The 14418-nt window shown below is 46.9% G+C and overlaps 1 protein-coding gene across 1 annotated transcript in view; it reads right to left on the bottom strand.

Annotated features, from left to right (window-relative positions):
* LOC102791788 (zinc finger SWIM domain-containing protein 6) overlaps positions 1–12784 on the bottom strand; it is a 46950-nt gene extending 34166 nt beyond the window's left edge. The window contains exon 1 of the mRNA XM_006789797.3: positions 12253–12784. Coding sequence (XP_006789860.1) covers positions 12253–12685 — 433 coding nt within the window. The 5' untranslated portion in view covers positions 12686–12784. The remainder of the gene's footprint in view (positions 1–12252) is intronic.
* Positions 12785–14418: the final 1634 nt, after the last annotated feature.

Here is a 14418-nt window from a genome sequence, read left to right as displayed (position 1 = left end):
GCAGCGATCAAACTTGAGCCCCCGGCTTGTCTAGAATTGTGACAAGGCCCACTTCCCCTTTCGCTGCTTTTCCCCATCCTCCCCCTACTGCCAATCATGTGTCATATGCTTCACACTCTCGCACGACGCATGCTTTCGTGCGCCTGCCGTGTGTGTCTGTGCCGTTGCCTGAGCCAGAGCCCGTCTACACAACTTAAAGACACGCACGGAAACTGGAGTCGAGGAGACGGAGGAGACACGCGACGAGTCTGAGAGCTTCACGGAAACTGTTAAGCCAGAAACAACCGAATGTACAAGCTGAGTGTGGCTTGGAGTAAAGCGAGCCACATTGAGTTACAGTGACTAACGTTATAGCCAGAGAGAGGAAGATGCCTGGCAATGGATGCTGGGCAAAGGAGCCAGAGAACTGAACTGCAGCCAACCTGGATGAGGCCTCGGTCCAGATATGTTGGGACAGTACCAGGGGCCCAGCTACAGCCTGTCAGAGCAGGGAGGAGGGTGAGCAAATGAAGTAGCAAGAAATACACAATTTAAAAAAACAAAACAAAAAAGCCAACACACACACACACACGAAAAAGAGAAAGCAAAACAGAAGGCTTATAGGCAAAACAGAGAGAAAGAGAGAGAGAGCGAAGGGTTTTGAGGCTTTTCAGCTCCAAAGTGGGATGGAGGGGGATGGTTGGAAGGAACCACTGAGAGTCAGGCAAAACTGGAGCCCAGGTTCAGAGGCAGGGCCAGGGCTGAGCTGGGGCTGCTGAGAGAGGAGCCAGGGCTAGAGGCCAGAGAGAAGAGGGAGGGCTGGAGGAAGGGAAAAGGGGGGCTGAGAATAGGAGGAGGCTATGGCAGAGCTGGAGCTGGGGCCAGGTCCAGAGCCAGAGCCAGAGCCAGAGCCAGAGCCAGAGCCAGGGGCCCCAGCTTTAGATTTAGTCAGCTGTTCCCCTGGCCAGCAGCTGGAAGTACACAGGCAGAGTGAGGGAGGGGAGGTAGCAAGGGAAGACAGCACAGGGACTTCGTTGGAGAATTTTAACTGGGAAAGTGAGAGATGGAGAGGAATTAGAAAGAAAAAAATGGAGAGAGAGAGAGAGAGAGAGAGGGGTAAGAGTAGAGAGAAGGGGGTGAGGAGGGGAGGTGTGGAGGTTTGGAAAGAGGACAGTGGAAAAGCCATTAGATTCCGAGGAGAGAGAAAACAGCACCGAGACCAGACAGACTGACAGAAGGTGGTTAAGGCTCACTGGCTTCGCAACCACTCTTCCCTTCCTCCCTTACTGGTCCTCTCGCTCCGTCATCCCTTTCTTTCTTTCCTCCCTCCCTCCCTCCATCTATCTATCCGTCCATCCTCCTCCTCTCGTTCCGTCACTGGTGAGCTATTCTCTGGCCACCTCCTTCCCCGACCAGTTGTGCTTCGCCAACAGCTCTGCTATTCATTACGCACGACCTGCAGGCGTGACCCTGAACACACACCGAGATCCCAAACAGGTGCCCCACACACAAAATACACACACGCAGACACACAGCAGCGGCAGCGGCAGCAGCAGAGGGATCACACTTAACTGTAGGGGGAAGATATGCAGGGAGTGTGGACAGAAGGGCTGTAGCGGGGAGAGAGAGAAAGCTCAGTGTTGCTGCCAGAAAAGCACTGCAGGAGGAACAACATGGAAAGATGAACAAAAATATATAGAAAAAACAACAATGTAATTAAAGCTAAGCACACTTTGTTTCCATGAAAGTGGCGAAATGAGATTTGGAGAAGGGTGAGTGAGAGCGAGGGGCAAGGGTTTGCCATGGGGCAAGCAGCCGCTGCTAGCAAAGCACTTTACGGCCTATTATATTCCATTCAGATGGACGAGGCGTCTGGGATAAAAGCATTTAGTCTGTGCGTTACTGAGTGACTCAGCACTTGGAGCCTTCACAGGTGGACCCCCTCATAACTACACAATGCATATCAATGAAGTGGCCCACTCACTGCATATGGATCGCTCACTCCCACGCCTCTGCCTCTCTCTTTTTTGCCCATCCTCCTCCACCACCTACGTCGGCCTTTTCCTCCTCAACCTTTCACACCTCCTTGTGGAAACACTCTACCTCTCTGTTGTTTATTGTCGGATTGAAGTAATTCCACCTGCTCCTCTATATGAAAGACTTAAATCGGGATGGCATCCAATAAAGCAGGAAATAAATGGAGCTGCAGAGTTCAAAATAAATAAATAAATCTGTGCATATTTCTTTTGCTGCACTTTCCCCTAAATTATTAGGAGCAATTTCTGCCATGTATGGAATAGCTGACCCACCTCCTTGCCTGCCTTTTCCCTCTTATTTAGCGCTGATACGGTAGACAGCTACCCCTCCTCCTCCTCCCTCTATCGCTTCCTCTCCATCACTCTCTTGTCTCTCTACAGCTCTACCTCCACCCATCTGCCCTTTCCTCTTAGTTCTACCTCTGCGCCGCTCCATCCCCTTCTCTCCTCCCCTTGGTAGTGGTTAATGGCACAGGGATCCAGCGTGGAATATAGATCAGTGCGAGATGGATGGGGCACCAGGAGCTCCGGCCAGTCCCGTAGGTCCCAGACCAAAGATTAACTAAATATTAGCTGACAGGAAGAGAGAGGCAGGGACACAGCTGCAGCTGCTAGTGCCGCTGCTGGCAGAACAAACGACAGAGACCGTTTTTAACCCCTATTGCTCTTGGGAGAGAGACAAACACATGCGATAAACACACCGAGATGCAAAAATACACACAACGCATGGGGCCAAGTGCACCGCCATGCACGCATACACACATGCTATCAGAAGCACCCTGGGAGAAGAAGTCCACTAATCACATTCTCTCCTCCCCCCCTCGTCTGCCCTGCCAAGGCGGATGGCGAGGGGGGGGGAAGGAATAAATCTTTATTAGGCAATGTGTCCCTGCTTTATCGATCGCTTCGCTCCTTCCCTCCCCTTCTCTCCTTTCCACCCCCTCTCTTTCGCTCCCCTCCTTTTGTTATTTTAGGCGTGTGTCTGCCATCCAGTTCAATTGAGTCGGGGTGTACATCAGAGAGGACCATTACCTATGTCTCCCTGGGCTGGGCTGTCACTGGCTGTGAGGAGGGTATAGGATGAGGTGATGTAGCCACCCAGGAGGGACAGCTAGCCTGCTAGCAGCTAGCCAGTCTCAGCTAGAATGCAGACAGACAGGTTGGCAGTGACACACAATGGCATACAATCATCCTCGACAATGCCAGGGAATAATGCTAGCGTCAATACTTCACCCACACTATACCTGTGCCATTCAATGAGCAGAGCGTGGGACAGGCATAGACCGGTTTCAGTCAAAATAAGATTATTATTTCCACATTTCACTCTGCTTGGGAACCTGCATCCCATTTCATGTTCAGACATGGAAAGTGGGAAGAGGGGAGAGAAGCGGCAAAAACCCCAGCAGAGAACAGAGCAGGCATCATCACAGCAGATTTGATTGAGAAACAGCAGTGAAAAGAGGAACTGCAATGGAGGCGGGTTTCAAAGCAGCTTGCAGATGCCTGCAGAAGTCACTGTGGGTTGTGTAAAGCATCTTAAACAGCACACCGTGTATGACATTTGCCATTTGGATGTGTAGAAATTTATCTGCTATTGTGGGCTAGCATTCAGATCAGCCGATCAGTCAGGATTTTTAGTTAGGTTTATGTTTGTGGCCTGGCAGAAGTGTTGTGATCAGGACAATAAACAAGTGTCATTCATCAGTGTCGACCTAAAAAGGTTCCAGGATGGCCTGCCATGCCTAAAAAAACAACAACATCAGATTGAGGATCATTTAAAAACTTCAGACAAATACACATCACAGCAAGTAGGCCAAGTCTTGTTTCTCTCATAAATCCTGTAGTAAACAGAGAGCTTGTGAATGTAGAAATAGCGACTGCCCCTGAGACCTGGACACAGACTGGTAGCTCTAGCAAAGCACAGAGAGGAGGAATTAGAAAGCTTGTTAGCCTTCTTTTGGGACTTTAGACACAGGAAGCTTGATGGAAACATGCTGTATCTAGACAGGAGCCGTGTAAAATACAATATGGGTGTCTTTAGCCTGGCTTGGGAATTGAAACTTGAAAATCAGGAAGTAGAGAAACAGAGACAATGGGAGCTTAGAAGCACAGAGAGGGAGTGCAAGTATGGAGGTATGGTAAGACCAAGAAAACAGGCTGGCAAGAAGAAGGAAAACAGGAATGAAATATGAAAAAAAACTAAGCAAGCAAAAAACAAAAAAGAGCATAGAAGTGAGAGAAAAGAAAGAAAGAAAAAAAAACCTCTTTAGAAGGGCAAACTAAATTCCATAGTCATTTGAAAGCCTTCTACTCCTTCCCTCTGAATCTCTCTCATTCTCTTTCTTTGTCTCTCTGTCTCTCATGCCTGGAGAGCCTTTCCAGCTCTATTCAGCCCTGCTCTGCCACAAAGCAATGAATGCATGTCTCACATGCCACACCGCCACGACATCGTTGGACCAGGCACAGCCAGAGGCACCTTGCACTCTCAAAACCTCCTCCTCTACATAGCTCACACGGCACTTGAGCCTGCCAGGCAAGAAGAGAGAAGGGGATAACCCCCCTCGTCTCAATCTGGCTCAGATTCCCGATTGTTCCACAAAAGGGACAACAAAAGTGGGCATACTCTTTGTCTCCTCCTGGACCGTTCTCTCGGGTGAGAAATTGCTTATTGGGACGTGTAAAGACGCATGCACACATTCAATCAAGCAAGCAGCCTTTTCCTTTGGTCAGGTGCTATTTATTGGAAAACAATAATGCGAGCAGGGGCCTGTCTTTCAAGGAAGGCAGTCAGCCACTGGAGGGACAGTCTGACCAGATTGACCTTTGACTTCGGTAAATCCCTGGAGATCAGATGAAGAGGTCAACACTGGGCCAGCTTAGTGATGGGGGAGGGACCAGTCAATAAGTGAACACCTCTATCAGTATGTATGTGTGTGAGCAACAGGGGTCAGTGGCAGGTAAACCCTCATCCTCTGCTGTTGTTTATTCAAAGGCGCCTAGTCACCGGCACTGTGAGGTAAATGTGTGTGTGTGTGTGTGTACATGCAAGAGTGGAAACGAGATAGGGTGGGAATGATGACAGACGGGAATGTCATCCACCCTCTTATCATTAACATGCCTCACCTTTATTCAGCCTGACACACACAGCCATAAACACGCTCAGCGAGCCATTAACACACAAAGTCACACACGTACATTCGCCTGTTCACACAAAGTTAAATAGACTGAAAGAATCTTGCCTTTACTTATAAGCTGTGCAGGAATTTGGGCGAGCTGTGTCTCAGAAGTAGCTTTACAAGGCAGATCCACCCAAGTTAAAGTCCAAGTCCAAATCTTTATAGCCTTCACTGCCTTCTTATTAGAAAGCCCTGGGCTGTTCGTTTGATATAGACGAACATGATACAAGAATTATACTATACCCACTACAAGGGAAAGTTGTGTTATTATTATCATTATGCTGTGTATTTGTTTAGAATAGACCGAAGTAATTGTTCTTAATATTGGACCACGGCAGGTAGCTTTCTACTTTCTGAGCAAAGCACACAGTGATTATGTACGCACACAAACACACACAAAAACCGCAAAACGTTTGGCTTCTGAGGTGACAACAGCTGTTGACCAAACCACATGGAGAAGCTTTGGATTGTGGTAACAGTGAAGACGTGTGCAAAGTCTTTAATACAGATGTACATGCATGCATGCATGCAAGGCACAAAGACAGGCATCCATCCACAATAAATATATACACATTTAGCTCTCCACTGCAGTAAGCACAGACTTGGACTGCTTTTGTGCTTATTTCAGCAGCACATTGGTGCAAAGTGGAATTCATTAAAAAGAAAAAAAAAGTGAAAGGGAGAATCAGATAGGATAACGCTGAGTGCTGCATTCCCCTGTTGTTATTATTGCCAAATCGAAGCGAGAGGGGCGGCTGGTAATAAAAGTCATTAAATGAAATAGAAAAAACGTCTTTTAATAGGGCCTTGTCATTGTGGATTTAGTACCCTTTCTATCGCCTGCTCCCTGTGCTTCATTCCCTCTGCTGACAGAGAAGAGAGGGGCAGGAGCTGTGTGGAGGAAGGACTGGATTCCTAGACAGAGTCAGCCAGCCGAGGAGCTGTGCTGACGCACACCCAGCAGCCACAGTCTGGGACAGGAGACAAGTCAAGCTGGAACAGGGACTGGGGCAGACGTTACAGAGCTCATGCTGGAACTTTATTACTTTAGCTGGTTTATTTTAACAAGCACCAACACACGCTGATCTTAAACGCTGAGCATCTCTGAATATATGCTTCTATTAGTGTGCAGGGTCATTTTGAAAAGAGGTCTTTGGGCTACTTGCGATAGGTCTGGCAGTGTGGCAGATACAGTGCAGCTATGGTTGGAACTGGGAACGTTGATTTAAGAGGAGTAGGGAGGAAACGGCTATGTCTGGGACTGAGAATGAGACAGAGGCTGGCTCCAGTCAGGTAGAAAGACTGGAAACAGGGCACACAGACATTAGTCCGAGCTTGAAATGACAGGACTGTCTACAGGTATAGGCATTGGAAATGGGAGGAGCAGGGGACAGTTAAAGCCAAGTTTAGGAGATGGAACATGGCTGGCTACAGGAAGTTATGGTCTGTGGTGGGAAAAATCTATCTAAAGGCACATCTGGGAACGGGGTTGGTTAGAGTTTGGAGCTAAGGCTGTGACAAGCATTAGGGACCTTCTGGAAAATTCTGACATGATGGGATCGAGGCACAGCTAGCAGAGGAACCAGTGGTCATCTATCACTTAGCGGCTGCAGCATGGCATTGTTTCTTTATAGGGTATATCCTTAAGGAGGCCACCCACATTGCTTTCAAGCGATAGAAAGCGGAACCTGAGATCGAGCTGAAACTTATTATTGCAGAATTAAAGTAATTATCATGCAAACACATTTTGGATTTACTGTGACGCTTACGCAACTTTTGCTTTAGATGGAAAATATTCTGCTCAGCTGGAAACATACAAAAAAAAAGTAATTTTCCTGGATGCTTTGCCAATCTAGGCATTATCTCTCATCAAGTAATATTATGAAATAAACAATAGCGAGATCAAAAGATGAACACAAAACACAATCTGTTGTCTCTAACCAAACGACTGCAAAGCCGCATTTGCATGTGCACACACTCGCACACACACGCGGAGGTACTAAGCTAACGTGTTTCCATTACACGACAGCTGAAAGGTATCCTATCTTCTTTCCATTCGGCCAACATAATGAGACAAGGCCCTGGAATCTCCTTCTCCCAGGCTCAGATACACAAAGCCAGACGGAGAGAGAGAGAGCGCTCTCTTTAAAGACTCCACTTCTCTTCACATGGACGCAGTTGCTGCCCCTCTCGCTCCCTCTTGGACAGCCAGATGTTTACACTAGCTCTAGGCTCAGGCATGTTTCCATGACGATACAAGCCCAGGGTTAGTCATATGCCTAGGGGTAGACCTGATGCACCGGATCCTGGATCACTGCTCCCTCGTCGCTATCACCTTCAAGCTTGATCTACAGACATCTGATAACCCTGACTTTCACAGAATCCTCTAAAAGAACTTTTGCTTTACAGGAAAGCACAAAACCGTCATGGGGAATAATTTTGAAAAGCCTCTGAATTCTATTGTGACAGCATTTCTTTAAGTCCGGCATCGCAATTTCTGCCTCTTTACAGCAGTATGGCCTCCCAGAATATTCGAATAATGCTCAGTCTCTCTCTCTCTCTAGCTCTCCCTGTCTTCAGCGGTGGGCATGTGGGCTCATTCTCGACGGGCATTGTAAAAAAGATAAAGGAACTCTCTAACCTAACAGGAAAATAAAACCAGATCCACCCACATGAAAAGAAACAGCCCACACACAAACAAAAAGAATAAGCCCTCACCCAACAAAAACAGCCTTAACGCTCAGCCCGATAGCGTCTCGCAGACGACATGCTCCTGCAAGATTTGCGTTGCGCATCTCAAATTCTGCACCTTTGTGGACAGAATGTTTGAATGCTTGTTGATGTGGGCCCTGAAGAAGCTCTTTGAAAAAGCCTTGTGAGTCCTTAGCTAAAAAGAAGTGCAGAGGGGGAAAAAAAAAGGAAGATGTGGATCCATGAGTCTGTTCTTGCACAAACAAGCTTGTGTTCCTTCAACTTTGTAAAATATTTCTCTTCGGCATTGTCATACCAGCAATAACTTAACAATGTGTGCAAACCTTCATTGTTTTTACCAAGCCTTTTGTTTAAATGCTGTTCTCTGTATGTTGTATTGTCGTCTCATATTGGCCGAATGTTAAATAAAGTTTTTGTGCAGCATCTCCACTAACACACCCGTGGTGCACAATTATGGAGCCACACAGACAATTTAAGCAGAGTCTGTGTTATGATTTTCTCCATGTGACAAATAGGAAGAGGTTTAAAAAAAACAAACAATCAACAAACAGGTGAAATAACAACCAGGCGGGTGGTTCGCCTGGTTGTTATTTCACTGTTTCATTGACATCATGATTTATTTTTTATTTTTTTTCTAAAAGAAGGAAGAAAACGGAGCGTTGGTGAGAGCAGATGACGCAGAAACCTAATTAAGATTCTCCAGAGCGTGAACAAATTAACCTGAGTTATGAGCATGCAGAAGCAAAAGACAAGACACACATATATGCAAACATACCCACAGACACACACACACACCTAACAGTTTATCTCTGGAATAGGTGGAGTCGGTGAGGATGACATTCACACTTACACCGGCATGACTGCCATGGACACTCAGTGATATTTTTGGCAGGGCCAAGGCAAAATATTACAGGCCATTTAGTCCGATAACACCACCATGGAAAACACAGCAAATTGGTCCACAGGTTATGGCGTATCTACTTTCATTCAAGTTTAATTTAAAGCGCCCTCAAAGTGTCTGCCTCATCACTCAGATTTGGGGCAGTAAGGATGATAAAAATGACATGTAGCTTCATGTGGAAGGAAAAAAAAAATTAGCCTAACAAGCGGAGCTGGATAAACAGGCTGTCCCGCGTAGACTATGCTAATGACGACGCAGAGAGCGACATATGCCAGGCATCAGTATGTCACTCCTCGGGGACATGGGGGCTTACGGTAACAGGATAGGAAGGTGGTGGTGTGTACGGTGGTGAGAGTTATGGGGTTTTTCCTTTTTAACTCTCAGTACAAAGCCCTGGAGGCAGACGGGGGGTGGGAGGGTTTAGAAACACAGGGATGAGAGTTCAAGGGAAAGGTACAAGTCTTGAATAAATGACAGCAGCGGGGATGAACTTGACCCATGCTGGAGGACTAAAACAGGAAGGAGAGTAATGAAGTGCAAACATGCTTTGTCATGCCATGTTACAGCCATAGGATTAGAATTCTATAATTAGAGGATGGGGCACAATAACACTAGCCTTCCTTTTCAGGAAGATGAGCCGCTGAGTCTAAATTACACAAGGGGACCAGAGAACAGATGCTGTGATCAGAACAGGCTGGTCTAGAAGTTTTCTATACCTGTAAATGATGCTTAGTTGCCACACGGTACAGTGTGATTGACAAGCTAAAAAAAAGATTCAAAATTTGGCACCACTGGTGAGATTTACTGATGTTTCTGTGATCACCTCATGACAATGTAATTTTTTATGACAGACAGCTGCTGTTAGGGGGACTGCTTTCCAAAGCAAGATGCATATTTAATGCTGTTCGTTTGCAGTTTTTCATGTATTATTACACACAGAAGCCTTTAGAGGTTAAGGTTAGGTATGTGGTCCGACACCTGCTCTGTGGCTGACCTGAACATCAGTGAGGAGCGCAAAAATACCGAAGCCGGGTTGTTATAACGCCGCTATAACCGAGGAGCAGTGGACCGCTAAGATAACGCCTGAATTTCGTATATGAAAATTTATCTCAGAGGCTGGCATTGGAACAGATGAGCCCGCATGGGAGAGAGAGCGAGCCATCCATCTCACTCTCTCCCCCTTTTTCCGCACTTCATTCTTTACTTTCATGCATCTCCCTTCTCTTGCAATCACCATTTCAATGCTTCTTTCCTCTTTTGCATTTTCCACCCACATTTTCCCTCTAGGCTTCCCCTCTTTTTCTTGATATCACCCGATCTATTGCTCTTCCCCTTAAGCGCCATCCCCCTATCCATTCACTCCATAGCACTGATGTATGGAAAGAGATGGAGGGACCCAAAAAAAAGGAAAAAGGCTTGTGATTAATGTCTTTGAGAAAAAGATAAATAATCACAGGAGACTGGGGGCTGGTAGTTGGCCTTAGGGGAGTAAATATGGAGAGTTTTATAGCTGCTCACTTGGGAGAGAGGGAGGTGGAGGACGGGATGGGAGGGGAAGGAGCGGAATACAGCGACAGCAGATCCATTCAAGTATATTAGCTTCCCCCCCCCCAAACCCCCATACACAATAACCTCTGCATCTATTCTACTGCTCTACTGTCTTTCATCATCAACACTGAATCCCATCCCACTGACAGCACACACATTTGCACACAAGAAGCCACACAAAGTCATGCATGCATATACGCTTGTGTGCGCACAAATACACGCCCTAACAGCCACCCTGCACTGTTTTCCAGGCCAGACCCACTGTATGTGTTTGATGGGCCAATACATGTGGTGTGTGATGTGGCTGACAGCCTCCCCCCTCCCACGCTGCCCTGCTTTTAAGCCCTCATCCTCCAGTGGCTGCCTGTCCCCTGGAGTAGATTGCATCTTTTATTTATCATTTTCTCTTCCTGGCTTTATCTTCCCAAGCTTTAAAAAAAATAAAAAATTCTGGGGTGAAAATTGCAATCAGCATAACATGCCCTCCTCCTGCTGTGTACTCGCCTGTCATTCTCCACTCTCTGTGAGCATGCGGGATGAGACTGACAGCCCATGCAGACTCAGACACACAGACACACACACAGAGGGAGAGAGATGCATGTACAATTTCCCTCTGTGTTTATCAAGCCCACACACACACTCTGACACACTTTTCCATCTCTTTAAAGCAGACAGAAGCACATGCATGGCCACAGTAAATGACCTCGTTACCCTGCCTGTCACTATTTCCCAAAGCACAGACACACACACACTGCTTACATATACCTCGCTGACGCCTCGCACTTTTTATTTAACCCTAAGCTGAGTGCTTTGCTTCCTAAAGCCCCAAATGACCGAGCCCATAAATGAGACTAATGCTGGGGAATCTGGTAAACAGGCCAGAGAGAGGGAGGGAGAGCTGCCTTCCTGTCTGCCTACTCCATGGCTACTATTGTGCACTGCACATTCTCTGAGCCCACAAGAGCTGAAGCCATCTCCACACAGATTCTTTGGAGGGATAGTAAGCCAAGAAGTGAGAGAGGAAGAGGGAACAAGGAGGGGGAAGAGAGAGAGATGGAGAGGGAGGGAGGGAGGAGGAAGAAGATCATGCATAAAATCTTGTTTGCAGAATGCATTAAGATTCAGATGAACTGGGGAGGGTAATGGGATTAGAATCCTGAACCGTTTCCAAGGGTGGGGAGTCGGATTGACAGCTGAGTCTATTGCACTGACGATTGCAGTGAAATATTGTGGCTCTGGCAAAGGCAGCCAGCCAGCCAGCCAGCCAGGGGGTTGCTGAGCCTATAGCACCTCTAATTACCCCGAGCTTTACCAAAAATGATGCCGCCAAGGGGAAAAAACATATTTGTCATTACCCCCGTGCATATAGCTTGGGCTTTAAGTGAATATTGGAAAGGCAGAAAGAAAGACTTCAGTCCGTCTCACAAAGGTGTTTGGCAAACAAAACAGAAGCACTGTGGCTTTAAATCACCGTCCCTCCCACCCTTTCTAAATATCGTCTATTTAGCCAGCGGTGAAAAGATATAGGGGGCTTTTGTCTGCGTACCCATCGGTGGGGGCATGGAGAGCTAGAAAGACACAAAAATAGGAACAAAGTGCTAAGCTTCCAATTGGGAAGGCTGTGGGCCATTCAATGCGCGCAGCTCAGTGGGTAAAAACAAGAAGAAGTGGGCTACTATTACGGGCTTGTCTGAAAATAGGCTGCTCTCACACACAGCTATAGGGTAGACTGGTGTGGAAATACCCTGCATTGTTTATAATAGACGAGACTAAGGGAGGAAAACACGAGCCCTTTAAAAGTCTGGCATGGCTCCAATGGAAAAGGCAAACAGTGCTAGTTGGGTGTTTTGTTGGTTATATGCTGTTTTCCTGCGTTACTCTAACGCTATGGTCCACTCACCGACTTGCAATACGTTGTCCACCCAGCCACCCTCCAACAGAGTGACACCCCGTAGGAAAGGCAGCTGGGTCTCGTCATTATTGTCCCCGCTAGTTCCACTTTCCTCTCCTCCAGCGTTGAAAGAGGAATACATACAGATCTCCTTCTCGCTTCTCGGGAAAGACCAATATACGATCCTCCGCTGGACGGGCTCCGGGATCCTTTCGAACCGCTCCTCCACCCTCTGGAACGGCCACTTCTCCGCGACTCTGCGAGCCGCGATATCGAGCAACGACTCGGGGTTGTGCGTTTTCCCATTTCCCGACCCTCCCGGAGCGGACCCCGCGCCGCCACACAGGACACCTCCAGCCCGCTGCCCCTGCCTGCACGCCGGGTTGTAGCCGGGCCGGCAGCAGAGCCTCTTGGCTGGGGGCTGCTGGACTCGCTCGGCCATGTTCGCACCGCTTCCAACCTGAAGCGCAGTTCCTCTCCGATCATATAAACGGGATAAGGAAGAGAAAAGGGCAATCTCGCACCGATTGTTTGCCGTACATGGAGAGACTGCCCTTATTTGGAAAAGTGGGCGGAGCTTGTGAGTTCCGTGAAGTCCTTTGTGTTGTCAAAGTAACCGGATGGGCGGGATCCTGGAGAGCTGCCAGCGCACGAGTGGCGCTATAAAAGGAACTGGAGGCGGAATTCCCGAACGTCGGCAAATCCTTTGTGAAGCTGTTCGGGAGCGCGAGGGTGGAGCCCCGGCGGCCGACGGCCTTTGAAGTTTCCTTCTTATTTGAGTTTAAAGGCGGGGACTTAATCCAGGGGCGGCCTCGCAGTTTCCCACAGGGGTAAAAGGGGGCAAGAAAACTGACTTTTTTTTCCTTTGGAGCCTCAGCTACCACCCCGGGCTCCAGCTTCTTCAATAACAACTTGATCGTTGTTTTTGCGGCTTTTTAGTCCAAAAGTGGTTTCAGCTGTCAGGCCGCAGAGGGTAAGAACATATGAAGGTGGACATGCCTGTCCTCTGTAGTCACATCAGCTCTTATATGGTGCAGCCAATTGACAAGTAATCATTCGATCACTCATGAAAGACAAGCTTTTTGCCTATATTATTTATTTTAAGGGGCGACTCTTGATTTTTTACTTGGAGATCAGTATAATTGTTGCTTGGATACATAAAGTCTGAGAAAATAAGTCCAAAAGTTTGGCTGTGGTAACTTAAGATACTACCAGGTATACGGGTCATTGATGCTATCAAGGTAGTGTTTTTTAGAGTTATAGTTGGAAGTAGAAGTTTTATCCTGGGCACCGATGTAGTGGTAATTTGGGCCTTTTAACAATTTCTTTGAACTTTTCTTTTTTCCAGGGTGGAATGATTGCACTGCATGAATCTTTGAAGACTTCAAAACGACAAAAATTGTTTGCTCAAGTTTCAGTTTGTTTTGGGTTTTCTCTAATCCACACAGGGTCAAAGTAAACATACAGGTTCAAATATATTCATACACTCACATCAATATTTTAATAAGTGGTTCTGAAGGTTCTACAGTGTCTTTTAACTTGACAATTCCAAGCCCTATTGACTTCTCATTAGTGATCATGATTGTCTACAACTGGTAGTTTCTTTGTCTGCATCAAAAGGATTTGTTTGACACAGCATTACTCAAAACTATAGGAAAGTCCAAGGTCCTCAGTGAAGATCTAATTTAAACAAGTTGGGACGGTCTCATAGGGGAATTAAACAACTGCAGCTGATCCAATGATGATCCAGGATCATCAATTCCAACAACTGCACATAAGCACAAATTATTCAAACATGTCAACACTTTGTCAAGGACTGGAAAGACCCAAACTGCCACCCTCAGGTGGCAGGAAATTTGTTAGGATGTTCAGAAACAACCCAGGAACCATCCGAGGCTCAAACCTGCCATGAACTAGAAACTGCTGGAATACCAGCATCACTGCCCAAAGTGAAGCCAGTTTTACATCACTATGGACCACCAATGCACTGACAAAGAAAGAACTCCCTGTTCCAAAATCTATAGACTGAAATTTGCAGCTGCCTATATGAAAAAGCAAGATACCTTCTGAAGAAAAGTTTGATGGTCAGAATAAACAAAGATTGAGCAATTAGGCCACGATTACAAAAGGTAAGTTTGGCAGAGTAAAGGTGAAGCTTTCAAACCTATTCACTCT

This window comes from Neolamprologus brichardi, chromosome 12, assembly GCF_056152115.1.
Source record: "Neolamprologus brichardi isolate AB-2024 chromosome 12, ASM5615211v1, whole genome shotgun sequence".
In the NCBI taxonomy this organism is placed as follows: domain Eukaryota; kingdom Metazoa; phylum Chordata; class Actinopteri; order Cichliformes; family Cichlidae; genus Neolamprologus; species Neolamprologus brichardi.
The sequence above is the reverse complement of the archived record's forward strand: the minus strand, read 5'-3'. Positions and strand labels throughout refer to the sequence as shown.